At 40.1% G+C, this 18,960-nt stretch overlaps 1 protein-coding gene across 8 annotated transcripts in view; it reads left to right on the forward strand.

Annotated features, from left to right (window-relative positions):
- The window catches only part of LOC124547844 (cytochrome c oxidase assembly protein COX15 homolog), an 89,420-nt gene that overhangs the window by 36,330 nt on the left and 34,130 nt on the right, over nt 1-18,960 (forward strand). For all 8 annotated transcript variants that reach the window (XM_047125137.1, XM_047125136.1, XM_047125141.1 and 5 more), the window contains 2 exons: nt 8,505-8,625; nt 13,894-14,026. In XM_047125137.1, the coding sequence (XP_046981093.1) occupies nt 8,505-8,625; nt 13,894-14,026 (254 nt within the window). The remainder of the gene's footprint in view (nt 1-8,504; nt 8,626-13,893; nt 14,027-18,960) is intronic.

The raw sequence follows: 18,960 nt of genomic DNA on the forward strand, positions 1-18,960 counted from the left end.
GTGTTCGCATGGGAGAGGAATTTGTGGCAGGCTGCATCAAACAGTCAACTGACGGATGGCTCAGAAAAAAAAGGCTGTTACAATGGAAATATAGAGTAGTAACTAATTCTGATATTGGAGTAAGTGAACAAACATAATATACAAAATTTCTAGGCATTTAAATATAACTAAATATAACAGGACATAGAATGGGATACACATATAGGCTATACAAACAGAAAATTGAGCAGACTCTGTTTCATAAGAAGAATGATAGGGAGCTGCATAACAAAATATTCTCCGGACTATATATTTATCATCTGCTCACTAACAATTAGTACTGAAATACAGAGTAGTATTTGGGAAACTCTGTAGCAAGCCTGAAGCATTTCAGGCCAAGGAAAAAGATTATTAATGTCAGTGATAATGTGTTACCAGTCCCGTACCTGCATATTAGAAAGTATAACTAGCACAATATAAAAATTGAATAGTAGTTTGTGCCTTTTCCTAGTTAAGCTGTAAACAGCTCCTAAATAATGCATTACGCAGTGGCACAAAAATAATAATGGACAAGGGCAAATTCTAAACATCACTTAAAAAGTGCTTGGTCAGGTGCAGGTAATTAATTGTGAGGGAATATTTAGAAAAACAGAATTGTAGCACTATTTAACATTATGTTCATAAAATATTCTGTATGAATCAGCGCTGTACAATATTATTTATTGTTGAAAAAATATGTTCTTCACTATAAGATGTAAGGACTGGTAAATTTTTTGTTTTTAAACTGCACAGTTGTTAATTTACAGATTATTAAAAATAAATCCATCCTGTGAGATGATGCTTCTTTAGAGGTTAAGACACAAGTATGGTCTAGTGAACACAGCTGTAATGGAGAGCAGTATCACATACTGATAGTGAATGATGGTATCACATTCATCAGAATGTACTGTAGGCCCACAAGTGCTGCATGATGTAGATAAAATGGCCTCGTAACCTAAAATCTCTATGCTTCTGGAATGTATTCGTTAAATCAAATCTGTTATGTATTCTCTCTGGGATCATTTTCTGAATTTGGTCCCTATTGTTCAAAGTCACTTTCTGTATAATTTATATATTTATTTCTGCCACTTGGTTTTATTCTATTTATTTTATGTCATCTCATTGTCAGTGTAGAGCTGTACCATGGGAATCAAGTAGAGGATATCGTTTTGTGGCCGGTATCCTCTTTTTATAACACAAACTGCACACATAGATTAACTGGGTTCTTTATTCATAAGAATGGAAAGTTTTCTTAACTCAAGATATTAAGTGTGGTATAAGCTCTTCTGTGTAGTGCACGTTAGCCTCACTGTTGGTGAAGAGCAAAAGTCCGTTAGGTACACTATTAGGGTTGTTGTGTGCTGCCTGTCTCTGAGTTAGCAGCAGAGCTAACTGCTACTTTGATTCCCGCCGGGTTGTGACTGATGACACTGGAACTTACTTGGTTTGAATAGACTTGCTCTCCTGGTCCATAGCAGCACACTAAATACTTGTGGCTCATAGCATTGGCAAAGCATTTCCTGTGACTCTGTTGTTGGCCTCTCTCTATCGTCTTGCAACCTCTTTGCCACATGGTGTGCTGGTGTCAGCTTTACGCCAGCAGGTGCCTCCCCTACCACCCCCCCCCCCCCCCCCCCCCCCTTTTTCCCTCCCGGAATGCCGCACCATTGTCATATAGTGAAGCTGTGAATGAAAACGCGGAGGGAGGCAGGACACTGGACGTAGAGGTGGGCATACTCCCTATTGTACCCTGTCATCTGGCTTGCGAGCCAACAGGAACATCCTCCAGAAAACTGCTGCCAGGGCACACGTCCTGGCCTGAGGGCGTGTGCTGGGGCGATGATGGTGACGGCAGGCCTAGGTCCGTGGGGTAAGTGAGCAGGGACAGTGGGAGCGAGAATGCATTGTCCATCTATTCCTCCTAGGGTGCGCTGTCGGCACCAGCAGGCGGCTGCAAAGGTTGCACTGTCCTGTGAAGTCATGAATCTGGGGAGAGAAAAGCAGCAGAATCACAGGGCAAAATGACATGCATGAATTAGGTTCTGGTGGTGATGCTGAAAACCATCGGGACCTGCAATGAAATACATGTAAGAGCCAATGTATTCCTGGGTCAAGCCTCTTTTCCAGCACCTACAGTTGCCATAAACCCTGACAATAACAAGATCATGCAGTGCAAAGTGATACTTGTGGACCATTGGCTGCACTGGATGCTGCGGTGGGTGTAGCAAGTATAGCTGCATCCAATGGTGGTGGCCGTGCAGAAGTTCCGCCGGTGATGATCCGTCTTGTGTGTGGGAGCAATAGGAGGCGAGAGAGAGTTGCAGTACCTGTTTCTGTGTGTGGGTTGTGCAAAGCTTGGCCATCTATTTCTTGAAAGTGTGAACAAAGCATTCTGATACTCTGTTGGACTGTGGGTGAAATGGAGCACTTGTTAGATGCATCCACAAAACTGTTCGAAGTTATGTGAAGTGAACTGTGGTCTATTGTTCGAGAAAAGTACTTCTGGCAAAGCTTCCATGCAAAATATTGAAGACAATGGTTGCATGTTGCTACTTGCTGTGTTAGAAGCCATAGGCAATACAAATGGGAACTTGCTAAAAGAATCTACTGCTATGAGCCAACAAGTGTTCCAAAATGCACCTGCAAAGTCAATGTGCACTGCTGCCATGGCAATGGAGTCTTAGGTCAAGCTGAGAATGTTTGTGGCTGAGCAGATTTGGTCCATGTGCACACGCAACACTGTGATGTCATCTGTTCAATGTGGGCATCCGTGCCCTGCCAAGTACAGTGTTGGCACACTGACTGTTTAGTGGAAACAATTCCTCAACGTCCTTGATGGAGCAGTCACGTCACATCCTTTACAACATTTTGGGAATATGCACACGGGATTGTCTGTTGTCATTTTGAACTAGAGTCACACCTTGTTGAACCGAAAGGCTTTGCCGATGGGCAAAATATTGGCGCACAACATAGTTCTGGATACTGTTCAATGAAAGAAGCCAAGATGTGCGAATATAATGCAACAAAATCTTGAGGTCTGGGTCTGCTTCCATGGCCTGTACAATTTTTTTTGTTGCAAGGGAAAAGATTCCAGCAATTCAGAGTCCTGTGCATCAGTTTGCAACAAGGTGTGGCAGTGCATCAAAATCAGAGTCTGGGCCAATCGGAAGGCGAGATACGGCATCTGCATTGCCATGTTTTGCCGTAGGTCGGTACACAATTTCATGTTGATACTGTGAAAGCAACAAAGCCCAGCGTTGCAATTTTTGAAAAGTGCACTTAGAAACTGGCTTTGGCGGATGAAACATGGACTGCAAAGATATGTGATCTGTCACTAAATAGAACTTGTGGCCATACAAATAGTGATGGAATTTAGTCACACCATACACAATAGCAAGAGCATCTTTTTCTATTTGAGAATAATTGCATTGAGTTTGAGTGAGCAACTTTGAGGCAAAAGCAATAGGTATGTCTCGTTCACCAATTCTGTGCAAAAGCACAGTGCCGATTCCGTAGGCTTGACAGGGTCATAATGCACTAAACATCTGTCACTAAGCAAAGCATTTTTGAATTTCTGAAATGCATCTTTACAATCTTTAGTCCACACAATGGAGCTGTGATCTGAGCGGCATTCGGTATGAACCAAATGTAGTATGTCATCTTGCCTAGTACTGACTGTAGTTCAGACACATTGCGAGGAACAGGCAAGTCATGGATTGCAAGCAGATGAGATTGGAAGGGATGCACACCCTGACTGTTTATCATGTGACCTAAGTACAGTAATTCAGATTGAAAAAAGTCACACTTTTCGAGATGACACTTGAGTCATGCTTCTGACAACACTCAAAAAAAGAGTACACAAATTGGCAATGTGTTCCTCTGATGTACGACCTCAGGGAACAATATCATCAAGGTAGTTTTAGCAACATGACACTTTAGCAGTCAGTTGTTCCAACTAATGTTGAAAAATGGCGAGTGCGTAAGCACTGCCAAAGGGCAAACATAAATATTTGAACAGTCCTAAGTTTGTATTTACAAAAAATACTTTGTTTGATTCTTCATTTAATGGAATTTGCAAATAGGCATCATGCAAATCTGTCTTAGAAAAGAAATGCCCTGCACCAACTTGTTCATGAGTTCCTCAGGATGAGGTAACAGATAAGTGTCAACTACTGTATGTGGGTTGACTATAGACTTCAAGTCAACACAAATGCGAATGCGACCAGAAGGCTTAGGCAACAGAACTAGTGGACTTGCCCATTGACTAGCTTCAGTGGAAGCAATTACACCATTATCTTGCAAGTCTTTCAAATCACTGGCTTTTTTGTCTCTTAAAGAAATTGGAACGGGGCAGGCCCAGATAAACTTAGGCTGTGCATTGTCTTTCAATGCAACATGCGCTACAAAGTTATTAGCTTTTCCCATTCCTTCTGAAAATAGTTCAGGAAATTCCTTACGCAAGCCATCGACACTTTATTGTGGTACAAATGTAGAGACTGACGGTACACCATTATGGATGCTAAGGCCAAACAAAACAAAACCATCTAAACCGAAAATGTTCTCACTGTCTCTTGATTTTAACACATTAAAATTCTCTGTTCTAGTGTGAGAATTGTAAGTGACAGGCAAACTAGACTGTCCAAGCACTGGAATTTCCTATCTGTTGTAAGCAGTGAGGTGCTTGCTAGATTTAGATAGGCATGGTGAGCCCTTTTTGTTTGTACATGGCACAATTTAGCAAAGTGACTGATGTACTTATGTCTAACTGAAAGTTCACACGATGGCCAGCAATTTGTAGTGAGACAAATAGTTTGCTAGAATGTCGTTGCACAACACTAGGGCGAGAAGGAGGCACAACCTTAATCTTACTTTTGTCAGAACCTGTTGTAGGCTTGGAAAACCCAATGTTCACTTCATGTACACAAGCCTGTTTTTTCTGGGAGCGGGCAAAATTGGCATTTTTGTGCCATTGCAGACAAACTGCTTGGCCATGGCCTTTTTTCCGCACACGTAACGTGTTGCACTTCGCGATGGGCAGTCTTGTCTTTTTTGGTGAGCAAAAGATGTAGGGCAAGACTTCACTAAGTTCACAAGTCTGTTTACGTGGCTGTCCACATGTTGTGGCTGCTTGGGGCAGTCACGAGCACAGAGCGACTCGACCCAACAAATCAGGGTCTCGTCAAACTTATCGGCCACTACGGCACCTGAATCATTTTGCTCTAAGATTGCAACATTTGAGAAAGTGAAGGATCACAGTACTTTATGATCTGTTCCCATATTCTACTATCTTGGACACTGAATGTTATAGCATCCCTAATCGCTGAGTCACTATAAACATTGCCACAACTACACTTCACTTTACACTTCCCAGTCATGCCCGTTAATTCTGTATACACTTATGGTAGATCCGTTCCGGCTTTATCTGCAAATGAAAACACTAATATCTGGCTGCAGCTACTTGGACTTGCTGATCATAGTACTGAGTTAATGCAGTGACTAATTCATCATAACTGAGTTCATCGGGAGACGCAGTTGGGAATAGTTTTTGTGTTAACCTGAACACTGGGGACCCCACAATTGAAAGAAAGTATTGTAGCTTCACACTACCTTAAACACATTGAACTGCACAATGAACTTGAAACTGTGGGTTAGGTATTCGTGCCATTCGCCTTCTGTGTCGTTAAATTGCCATAACGGTGGTGTGCTGGTCGGTGCCATTTGTTGGGTGTGTCGGTCGGTTGGCTTCTGTTGTTGTGCAGCCAATGCTGCTTGTGCAGCGAGAGGTTGTTGTACCGTCGTCAGCTCGGGAGCAATTTGTTGGTTCTGAAACTGAAAAGCTTGTGTTAGATCCATTACATTGGAAATCTGTGGCTAAGGTGCAAAGGGGGAGGGGGGGGGGGGGGGCAAGCAAAGCCTCTGGAAAGAGAAAGTTAAATCGTTCTGCAGCTTCCCTCCTGGGATACATGTGAGACACAACAAAAATTTAGCAAACACTGGAATACAATCACCCTTGCAATCTGAAACACAAGAAAAGCAAGCAAATTTTTCTTCACTGAAGTTTTCTTGTCGCCATTTTTTATGTTGTCTTGTCTCAGTAGAGCTGTACCATGGTAATCAAGGAGAGGATATTGTTTGGTGGCTGGTATCGTCTTTTTGCACACACAGAGTAACTGGGTTCTTCATTCATGAGAATGGAAAGTTTACTTAACTCAAAATATTCATTGTGGTACAAGCTCTTCTGTACAGTCCACGTTAGCCTCACTGCTGGTGAAGTGCAAAGTCCACTAGGTATACTATTAGGGTTGTTATGTGCTGCCTATCTCTGAGTTAGCGGTGGAGCTAACTGCTACTGTGATTCCCACTGGGTTGTGACTGATGAGGCTGGAACTTACTCAGTGCGACAGACTTGAATAGACTTGCTCTCTGGTCCACAGCAGCACTCTAAATACTGGTGGGTCATAAGGCGTTGGTGAAGCATTTCCTGCGACTCTGTTGTTGGCCCCTATCTATCATCTCGCAACCTCTTTGCTGCAAGGTGTGCTGGCACTAGCTTATGTCAGTACAATTTATACACAACGTCATGAGTGAGAGCTCTCTAGTTCTGGGTCAGTTGAAGTCAGAAGAAATCAGTAGCCTTTTGGGCCATGAGAATTTTGTGCCCAGCTACTCTTAGTATTGATCTAAAAATACAGCATGTGTATGTGTATGACTGTCATGTCGTGCAATAAGCACATGCGTAGTGCCAGCATGTGTATGTGTATGACTGTCATGTCATGCAATAAGCACATGCGTAGTGCCAGCATGTGCTTTAGTGAGCAGAACTTGCTTTCTCCTCTCCCTACACCCATTGGAAACGAAGCCAGGACTTCATAAACAAATAGTGCCTCTACATATTTTTGTCTACTTTGTATGTTCAGCTTTTTGTTTGCCCTTTTTTGTACTGTTTGAAGATGTAGATTCATGGTTTACTGGGAATCACGCATTCAACAAATTTTCAGTCTCACCAAGCTCTTCAACAGTTTTTTCTGAATAATGCCATAAATATGGTTGAAAATATTTAAAGCTCCTGTCTACTGCTTCACAGCATATTATTTCCCTCATGATATTTGTTGTAAATAAATCACTGCAGTTCAAAAGGAATAATGATGTGCAGAATTAGAATACCAGATGGAAAAAGAGCATTCATCACGCCACATTACGATTGTCTTTAGCACAGAAAGGGGTGCACAAGCTGCATCTAAAATTTTTGCTTACTTACCCAGGGACATAAAATGACTGACACATAGCAAAGTAAAATTTGAAAACAAACTTAAGAAAAAGTACATTTTCCCATTTTGTTTCACTGATTATTTATTTTTTGGCATAGGTTTAAGGTTATTAGCCAACTGTTAAACATAGCTGACTAACACATGGAGTTCATAGTGGTACAAACATAAAATGCAAGAATTTACAATCATCTAAGATATTTATTTGTGATTCTAGAAAAGAATACATTCACAATCATAGAACATTAAAATACATAAATAACTGACAGATCAATTCAATGAAACTGAATTGGGAGTTGGGCAATTTTGGTAATATCAATAAGTGGAGAGTGAATGAAGTCTGTTTGTTCGTTCAGTAGGTGTTCAAGACACTTCTTGTACTGCATCATGATCTAAAGTATTTAAGCAGTGACAGTTTCTGCCCAGTGTGGTCATAGTGCAGTATTCTCATGTCTACTACATAAGTGTGTCTGATTTTCATATAATGCTGCACAAACATGGAGTCTGTTTTCTGCAGCTCCCACTTTCTGTGTTGGTCTTCAAGTCTGATGCGTGCTGAACTACCTGCTTTCCCTGTCTTCCTCATTTCAAGTTATTGTTTTCTTGCAGATCAGCTGTTCCCACCCAACATCTTCATTCTAATGCAGATACTGTCAACAAATAAAGTACTAATGTCATCTGTGCTCTGAAATCTTGAAATAACTGAGGAACTTTAGTCATTAAAATGTCTTATCTAATGCTAGTCATTGCCTGAAGTGGTAAAGCAGCTAAGACCTTTGATTCATAGCAAGATGGAGAGATGGAATTTGATGTCCTGGCTAAGAGAGTGGGCTTGTATTTGGAGGCTTGCCATTCAAATCATTGCCATGCCATCTTGATTTAAGTTGTCCTTGATTCCAATCTCTTTAAGTGAATACCTATGCTGGTTCCTGCTACAGAGCGAAGTCTAAGTACTTCCCTCTATTTTCTGTTGAGACCTCCATATCTCATTCCCTCCATTTCCTGCTGAGACCTTCATATCTCAGTCCACAATGTCAGTGCAATATTAAACTCTATCCTTCATTCCATTCTTTTGCAAAATGTGTGTGAATGTTCTAAATTTTGTGATTATCTATAATTCATGAATTTAAATTATAGCTGCAATCATCTGCTTTAATAGTAAGGCACCTGGTTAATGCCTTCAAAACCGTGTTCTAATATAGTGGTTTAATTCTGTTTTAGCAAACCACATCTTTAGCTGCATCCGCATCTGCATCTGTGAGAGCTGCGCCCAAAAATGAGAGATTGGTTGGATATTGGCTTTTGGGATGTGGTTCCATGGTTTTTGGTGCAGTTGTGCTAGGTAGTGTAATTGTATCATAACTTTGTTTTACATAATATTAATTTTTACTTACAATTTTGAGGTAGAAGTTGTGCATTAGTCTTTGACAATAATAAAGCCAAAAGAGTAATATTTGTTAATGTCCATATGGAAACATTGAAATCAGTTCTGTATTGATGCTACTACAAAATTAACTGGATGTAACAATTGAAAATTTGTGCCACACCGGGGTTCGAATACTGAACTCCTGCTTGTGGCATTCAGTCATATTAACCAGTTAGGGCATATGAGTACATCTCTAGGCACTTTACATCACTTCCAGCCATTCAGTTTCAGGTTTTCAATGGTTTTTGTGTATCACTTAAATTAAATACTGAGATGGCTCCTTTGAAAAGGACATGACCATTGTTGAGATGTTAAATCCATTTCTATTTGGAATGGCAGCACTGTACATGGAAAACAAATATATGTGGAATCGGAATGTCGTGGTGATATTACACTTCACAACTGCAGTTAGTGTGATTATATTCACCTTCAGTGACAACAGCAAATTTGCACCAGACTAGGACAAATATGTGTCATTTATTACAGCTCAAGGAACATGTGTCAAAATAACAATAATAATGCATGTCAGAGAAGATAATATGTTCAGATGTGATGTGTTCCTTGACTTGTTTTGAGGTGTGGACTATCTGAGCTTTGTTATTAAGGCTTTTGCTGATGTACATTGCATTTCTTGCAACGCATGCCATTGCGATTTGTTGAGCATTCCTATGACACGCCTGTGCTAAGTAAATGAGCCACTGAGAGAACTAACAGCTTTTCTTTGAATCTTTTCTCTCTCTCTTCCATTTATATAACCTAGTAAGAGTCTATACACAAGCATGTTTGGCTAACCAAATTTTCAATTTTCAGTGTAGCTCCTTACGTGCACATGAAACAGCTGAGAAATGGTTCTTGATGCAATTGACAAGATTCACTCACTCCAATATGTCTTTTTCTGATCATAAATTTTCCTCTTATTTTCACCTACAGAACTGGTTGCTCAGTATTTCCCTCTCCACAGAGAAATTTTGTAACACACACACGCGCGCGCGACCACAGTCACTGGTCTGGCCTTGGCAGCTGTAGGCTGTGGTCATGTATGTGTGAGTTGTGTTTATGTGCGTGTTGTCTAATTCTGATGAAGGCCTTTTTGGCTGAAAGCTTTGTTTCATAATATCTTTTATTCGAGGTTTCTTTCAATAGATATTTTTTTATTTATTTTAGTAACAAGTGCTGTTGTATCTTATTTTATGTAGTCTTTTGTGCACTTTAACAGATTTTACAAATATAATTTTCACAATGTAATGTGAAATATTGTTCTTTTTGACCAATTACCCAAACTCCACTACCATTAAGTATAGTTAATGCTACAGCAGTTTTGTAAATCTTTGAAACTGCTTGTTTGTTGGTCTTATTTCGTAGAATCGCCCTTATTGTTCTGCATAGTGGCTAGCATTTTTGCATTCAGTTCTTGATTTCATTTCTTCTCTTACAATAGTTGCTATTTTCAAGAAATGTGAATTGATTTAGCTTTCCATTTCAACAGTAGTTAATACTGTCAATATTTGCTGAACATTAACACTGTTTCTGCTATTTTTACACTATTTTTAAGAAACCTGTAAATTTTCATCCCAGGTTTTTCCTTCATTATTTATACAAGCGAAGCTTCAGGTCTTAAAGGGAACACACAATACCTGCAGCATAACAGATCCTGAAATTAAAACAATATTAGAAAGACTAATTTAAAGCTAATTACTTTGTGTTCAGATAAACATAACACCAGTAAGAATACAGGCCTGCCACGAGTGCTATCCTCGGGTACTTAATGAGGTAGTTGCTGTTTGTTGCATGTTGCTGCATGTTGTTCTCAATGGAGACTAATCTTCAGGTGTAAAAGTAACTTGAGTCATACCCCTGTGGAGTATTATTGGACCATTATATAGATGACCTAGTGGATAACGTCTGAAGATCCATGAGGGTTTTTGCAGGTAATGCTGTTGTGTACAGAGAAGCTGTAACAATAGAAAATTGTAGCAAAATACAGGAAAACCTGCAGAGGATCGGTCGTTGTTTCAGGGATGCCAGTTGACCCTCAATGTAAACAAATGTGACATATTGTGCATAAATAGGCAGAAAGAGACATTAGAGCAGACCTCAATCACCCAACCATCAGTTGGCATAATTACAGTTCTGTATGTGGTGGATTTGACAAAGCATTCTGTGAAACATTACTAAATGACTTCTATGAAACATACCTAGAACAGGAAATTCAGTAATTCACTCACAGTGGATCTTCCTTAGACCTAAAGGGAACAAATACACCTAACTCCTCGATGATGTCCATGTTGAAACTGACATCAGCGACTGAGAGGCAGATGTAACAATAGTGATTACAAAAGTAGGAATGGCAGCTAAAACAAGTAAGAAGATTTACATATTTAGTAACACCAACATAAGGAAAAGTATAGATTGCTACTCGCCGTAAAGATGACACATTGAGTTGTAGACAGGCACAATGAAAAGATTGTAACACACTTACCTTTCAGCGAAAGCTTCATCAGAAAAGGAAACACATACACATTCATTCACACAAGCAAGCACACCTCACACACTCATCATCGACAAGTCAGACATTAATGCAACTGTCACATTGAATGAAAGCAGTAATCTTGAGTGTCAGGGAAGAGGAATGGATACCATCTTTTCAGAACTGAGCAGATGGGAGTTGTCCTTACAATACATTTTCCACTCCCAAAATTTTCGCTGCCTTATCCTATGGTAACCTACTGTCTACCCAACAGTTTATGCCCCCTTTATCCTATCACCTCCTTCCTATTCACACACCCTCTGTCCTACCATCTCCCCCTAAAAAGGACTTGCCTGTCTTTCTCCATCTCTGCTCCTCTACCCCCCCCCCCCCCCTCCCCACCCCCGCCAAACTCCCTGCCCCCATGACCTCTTGGCGCTGTGCATGCTGACAGTCTTGTCATACATCCATCTGGTCCCTGCATGCTCTGCCAGATAGTGCTCCTCTTGTCCCCCCCCCCTCCCCCCCCAGACACCTGTAACTTGGTATCCCTTCACCTTCCGTGCATCCTCCAGATTGCTGCTTTTGTTCAACCTGACAGCTGCATTCCGGTCTGAGCTGCCAGAGTTGGCCATCAGGTAGATGCAGTAATTCTTGATATCCCAAAAGTATTTGACCCAATACTGTATTAACTTTTGTTAACAAAAGTGTGATTGTATGGGGCACTTCAGGTGTACTCTGGGAAGTGAGTTGGGACCCTTGTTATTCATGTAGTATATTAAGGACTGGCAGACAATAGAAACCATGAGCTTTTAGCAGATGATGCAGTTATTTATAATCAAGTACTGTCTGAAAAAAGCAGCAGAAATATTGTCAGATCTTTGTAAAATTTTAAATTGGTGCAAGGATTGGCAATGAGTTTTTGGTGTACACAAATATAAAATTATGCATAAACATTTTCAGAGATTCACAATTATAATCAGTCAACTCATAGAAATACATGAGTATAACAATTAAATCATACAATGGAAAATCCAGGATGGAACGTAATAATAGTAGAGAAGGAAAGTTGCTACTCACCATATAGCAGAGATGCTGAGTTGCGATAGGCACAACAGAAAGATTCACAGAATTATAGCTTTCGGCTATTAATGCCTTTATCAGCAGTAGACACACACACACACACACACACACACACACACACACACACACACATACTCACGCAAACGCAGCTTGCACACACGTCTGCAGTCTTAGATAACTGAAACACTGAAACCACACTGCGAGCAGCAGCACCAGTGCATGATGGGAGGGGCGATCTGGTGGGGTAAGGAGGAGGCTGGGGTGGGGAGGGGGAGGGATAGTATGGGGGGCGGGGGTGGACAGTGAAGTGTTGCAGTTTAGACGGAGGGCAGGAGAGAAGGCTGGGGGGGGGGGGGGGGTTAAGTAGCAGAAAGGAGAGAAATAAAAGTAAATTAAAAGACAGGGTGTGGCAGTGAAATGACGGCTGTGTAGTGCTGAAATGGGAACAGGGAGGGGGCTGGATGGGTGAGGACAGTGACTAACGAAGATTGAGGCAATGTGGGTTACAGGAACGTAGGGTGTATTGCAGGGAAAGTTCCCACCTGCGCAATTCAGAAAAGCTGGTGTTGGTTGGAATGATCCATATGGCACAGGCTGTGAAACTTGGAAATTTGTGGTAAGGTTCTGTGGGACCAAACTGCTGAGGTCATCAGTCGCTAGGCTCACACACTAATTAATGTAACTTAAACTGCGAAGCAGTCAATATCATGTTTGACAGCGTGTTCGGCAACAGGGTGGTCCACAGTTTGTCGGTGGCCATTTGTGCGGACAGACAGCTTGGTTGTCATGCCTATGTCGAATGCAGCACAGTGGTTGCAGCTTAGCTTGTAAACCACAATACTGGTTTCACAGGTAGCCCCTGCCTCCGATGGGATAGGTGATGTTAGTGACCGGACTGGAGTAGGTGGTCATAGGAGGACATATGAGACAAGTCTTGCAGCTAGGTCCATTACAGGGGTATGAGCCATGAGGTAAGGGATTGGGATCAGGTGTTGTGTAAGGGTGGATGAGTATATTGTGTAGGTTCGGTGGGTGGCTTGAGCAAGGTCACCATACCAGAATATGAGAGCTCACTTCCCACATACAAACATTGCATGTTTAAAGGTATGTTCAACCCACCAAATACGTAGTACTTCTCAAATGAATGTGATTACTGCAGTGATGCAAGTACTTTTAAAGATGCCGTAATTCCTGCACTTGAAGAGAAAACTATAGAAACTATATCTCTCCAAGTTCCTAAAATTAGGTATTGCATCTTGCATTGTTTACAATTTCTTGTGATCCTCTATATTGAATTCAGTGCTTTTTGTTTCTTTGATCACTTCAGGATGTCCCAAAATAGTAGCCTATACTGAAATTATATTCCTCTTCAGTGAGGAATATTGCTGTAATCTTTTCCCTTCATACATCAGCTTATGTTGGAAAGATATTTCATTCCTTTATCTCCCACTCACCTGACTTGTGTATGCCTGAATGTTTAGATCTGACTGCAAACTGCAGATTGTTAGCTGATAAAGTGTGGTGTGGTGCTCTTTCTCTCACTTTTTAGTTTTGTTTACAGCTAGGTGTCTTGTTGCATCTTCCAGTATAGCAGCCTTAATGAATTTCTTTTATCTGATTCCCAACTTGTGCAGGTGGGGTAACACGCCTTACTGAGTCTGGGTTGTCAATGGTAACATGGAGATTACTTGGTGAAAAGAGACCAGTCACACAAGCAGAATGGGAAGCTGAGTTTCTTAAGTACCAACAATTTCCAGAGTTCAAGATGTGAGTATTATGAAAATATATTAAGACAGTGTGATTGCGTTATTTTCAATGAAAGTTTAAAATGATTAGCAAGCATCAGTGTGTGTCTTTGTGAATAAATAATTTTTTCAGAGTTGTTTTATGTGTAGAATGGAAATGCTGGTATAAGAAGAGAAAAAGAAAAGAAAGATTCTTTAGTGATAAAACATTTTCTTAATCTTCTTCTGGTTGACATAATGCTGAAGTCATTTTCCTAGTTTGTATTAATTGCATACAGGTGCACAGTCTACTGTGTGAGTGGCTAAGTATTGCACCTTAACTAGCCTTCCTTGTGTCCTTTCCTGCGCCACCCATCTCACCTCCTACTGCACAACTCCAGAGCCCACCTGCTATATCTTCCATGTAGAGAAACATGATGAGAAATAATAATACGCAAAAACAAGGGTTTATTACGACCACAGCAGAGATATTCAATAAGAAAGGGAAAACTCTTCGTAGTAAAAAATAATACAACTTGTCAAACACAAACAGGCATATGTCTGAAACAGACCATGAATAAAAGTAGTGGAGTATAAAAACTATGCCACTGATAATCCTTAATGACAGAGGTAGAGCGTTCGACATAGTTGGTCGACAGGTACATCTTGGGATATCGCTGGAAAGTTGTAGTTCCCACTGCGATGTTTTCTGACTAGGCTCTGACTGATAGACTGTTAAGAGTCGGGGCATGAATTGTGCCAGAGCTATGGTGGACTGAACTGCCAACATGTTGGCTTGCGCTGCCCTATATGGCCGGGGTGTGGAGGAATTCATGTGAATCCAGTTCCGCACACATGATATGGTGGAGGAAACATGTCATTGGCACAGAGGACCTATGGTGGTGCTTGTCCTATCACCTGTTGTCCTTGTTACGATTGACGCAGTCTGGGATGGCAACACCTTGTACATATGCAAACCTGTGATGCTTCAGTGTCTGACCGTTTCCTGGTCCCTTTAGGTGAATGGCAGGTACATGACACCACATGTGCTTCTGCATCCGCTTTTTGAACCGTGCAGTAGCTTATTTGTAATTTGTAATCTGTAATGATCTCTCTACATCTCCATTTGTACTCCATAAGCTATCATATGTATACCAGAGTCATTGTTTTACTTTTCTCTTCCATTTGTGGATGACACACGAGAAGAAATATTGTATTTCTGTGATATTCTCATGCTGACCAAGCACTTTCTGAATCTTCTCAGTCTCTGATAAACATTCCATACCAACAGGTAGTTCTTAGGAATTGGTTCTAAGGTGATTCACATTCCCTAAGGAGTCATCCAATAAATCTGTTTGGCACTGCTGTTCCCCTGGTTAGATATATGTGGTTGTTCCACATTAAATCAATCCAGAGATGTACTCAAGACTTGATTGTTGTGACTGGTTCCAATGACTGATCATAAACCGTGTTGGCAAATGATATTGCCTATGTATTCACATTACTTTAAATTTATTTCTATTTTGGTTCAGCTGCCAGTTATTGAACTAGTCACTGATCATCTTCAAATCTTCCTGGATTTTGTAGCTATTGTGTGTGATGTACACTGTATGTATACATGTGCCATTTGTGAACAGCCTGGAGAGCTGTAAACTTTGTTTGCCAGATTGTTTGTATAGATCACAAACGATTACTGTCCTGTCACAGTCTTACCATTGAAAATCACATACTGAATTTCATTTTATTAGGAATGCTTCAATCTAATCAAACACTTTTCATGGTATTCTGTAAGTATTCCATGTATTTAATTTAGTAGGTGACAGTGCAGAACTGTTTAAAGGGGCTTTTCAGAAGTCTAGAAACTCAAAATCAACCTGGACTCCACTGTCTACAATCGTCTGTACCTTGTAAACATGACTTGTACTTGTAGAAATTATGTCAGTTATTACAGAGAATAAATGTGACATTTTCCCACTTATGTAGTATAGTTACTAAGATCTCTTTTTAATTACACAACTAGTTTTTATGTGGTTATGTGAACAAAGTGTCTTCCACACAAAAATAGCAGTTTATTCACATGATGTGCTGCCATTCATAATGATTTAAAAATTATACTGTTTGTGATGTTTTGACAATCAGTACACTTAACACAAGAAAATATTATTAGCATTATATGTTTGCACGTCTGTTGCCACCTTAAGTGCACTAATGTTCTGTTACACCATCACGACCAGTATAATTTGTAAACCATTATGAATGGCAGCACAGCATACAAATTTGCTGCCATTTTCACGTGTATGATACATTATTTTGGGTAAACACTCAAAAATAGCTTTTAAGCTGACACTTTTTGGGTAACAGAGAAGAGCTCTTAATGATTGTACTACCTAAATGGAAATATCCTGCTTTCATTCAACAAATTTATGGCTGTGGCGCCCACTATGTAGATGATGTCCTACAAAGATGTATTATAGTCCTTAAAAAAAGTCATCGTACACCAACAAAAAAATGGTTTAATAGTGCTAATTAACGAGATGCAGGGAACAAACTACCTTTTTTCCCCAACCCCTTTTGATTCTCCCTTTTCCTGTTGTATTTGATAGTCTGTTGCTGGTAGAGAGGCAAGACCTACCAGAGAGTTAGTGAGGGACCTATCTAGACCAGTGGTATTTCCTCACTTGATGACTGGCAATTATTATTTAAGAGGCAAGACCTACCAGAGAGTTAGTGAGGGACCTATCTAGACCAGTGGTATTTCCTCACTTGATGACTGGCAATTATTATTTATTTTCACATTCTCTTATTTTGATATTTCATTTTTGTTGCCTTGAGGCAACGGAAAGTAACAAGTGTGCTCAAGTCTCCCACTGTGAGTCAGTTTTGGAAGACAAAATTGAGTATTTTTGTATTCATTTATTGCCTCGTGTGTTGCTGTGTCACCATCACCAATGATCATATAAACAGATTTTATAGGTGACCAATACCTTTTAGGATAAGTTGGTACCATTGTAGGTGAAATATTGATTTTTAATTTGTTTAACACTTCTTGCCTGACTGTCTATACATTTGTTTTGACTCTATTATGGTTCCATTTGGCAGCAACGAGTTCAGCTACGTTTGAATCGATTTTACAGTTCTCTCTGTTTTGAATCACGTGGGTTCTTTCCGCCCCTCTGTGTCTTCCTCGACACAAATGTATGTAACACATAACCTACAATATTTGTAAATTTCTGACAGAAATTGTGCACACTCTCCTATTCACAGCTGAATGTATCTTTTTTGCTGCTCAGGTAGTTTAAATAATATACTTGTTGCTCACATTAAGTTGAAATAACTTCCTACCCATAACATTTTGTTGGATGCTAATAATAAATAATACACTGACAGCATTAGTGACATGGAATTGAAGATTCGGGGCATGTTTTTTACCAGATTTATGTCGTATCCCTTTGCAAATGGGACATTTAGTATGTTTAGTATGATGTTGTAAGATTCTGTGTTCCTTCATTTAATTCTAAATACACGTATTTCATACTCTAAAGTTTGCAGATTGAAATCTTCTTCCATCACTAAGGCACTATTGGAAAATTGTGCATGTGATATTTTTCATGCTTTCTCTGAAGCATTCCATAACTTTGGTACTTGATTTGGCTGTACTGTATTTATGTAGCATATAACCTACAATATTTGTAAATCTCTGTCAGAGATTCTGCACATTCTCCTTTACAGAGCTGAGTTTATCTTTGTAGCTGCACAGATAGTTTTAATAATATTCTTGTTGCTTGAATTACTTTGAAATATCTTACTACCCTTAACTTTCTGTTGAATGCTAATAATAAATACTTAATATTTCTGTCCAACTAAGAGGATTATTTTCAGCCAGATTACGTCACTTTCTGACTGTATTTATCTGTTTAAATGTCGCTGAATTCTGCACAGCAATAAGTAGGCTTCCGCTATGAGTCTATCCTCCAGGTATTCATTCCATTCCGACTCTTTAAGATTTCATTTCTGTTTATTACTGATATAGACAACTTTCTAATCCAGAAAGTTACCATTTCTACCATGAATAATTAATAATAATTTTGTGAGATTGCTTTGTGAATTCTTCTTCAGTTAAATTATATTAACAATTTATTTTTCTGACTTTGGAGGACATGTGTTCTGCCTGTATAACAACTATAGGTGAGCAGCTTGATATACGGTGTACAACTACACTCAGTTGTTTCTTGGGAGTGTAGTATTCCCTCTCCTCTTCCCTCCGCCTTTAGACCTAAAAAAACTCTCATGTTCTTGTCTGCACGTGCAGGGGAAAAAATGAACTACAATTTACAATGAGGTAGCCAGCTGCTCGTAGGACACACAACCTGCAGAGCTGCTTCCACATCTCCCTCTCCCGCAGCGAGTGTAGACTTTTGTGGAAGATTTGCCCTAATCCTAACAGGCGAAGTGACCCATGCTGTCTCAGCCATATTTTCAGCAACAGTCAATGTCTCATAACTGTAAGGTGATTAGGAACAGCTATTTGACCAGTAGCCAAATTCACCTACCACCCAGAGAGAATTGGCCCTGTTGTTGTCCACTATTCACCTTCAAGTGGAGACTAGTCAGCAAGATGATGTAAATCAGAAGATGCTGTGATGTCAAGGGACACAGGTGATCCCAGAGACAAAAGTTACCAAATATTCTCAGTTTCAATCAAAACAAATTCTGTGGCTGGTGCACTCTAGTGAATTGAGATGTCTAGGAACTGCATCATTGCTTGATAGTGTTCCTAATGACTAAAACAGACATTATTCAGAGAATAATCTACAAGGATATTGGGCAGTAGTTTTGTGGATCACTTCCACTACTCTTCTTGTAGATGGGTGTGACCTGTGCCCTTTTCCAAGAACTGTACACGGTTTTTAGCTCAAGGGATCTGTGACTGATTATAGTGAGAAGAGAGGCTAATTGAGCCACAAACTCACCATAGAA

This window comes from Schistocerca americana, chromosome 1 (assembly GCF_021461395.2).
Source record: "Schistocerca americana isolate TAMUIC-IGC-003095 chromosome 1, iqSchAmer2.1, whole genome shotgun sequence".
Classification (NCBI taxonomy): domain Eukaryota; kingdom Metazoa; phylum Arthropoda; class Insecta; order Orthoptera; family Acrididae; genus Schistocerca; species Schistocerca americana.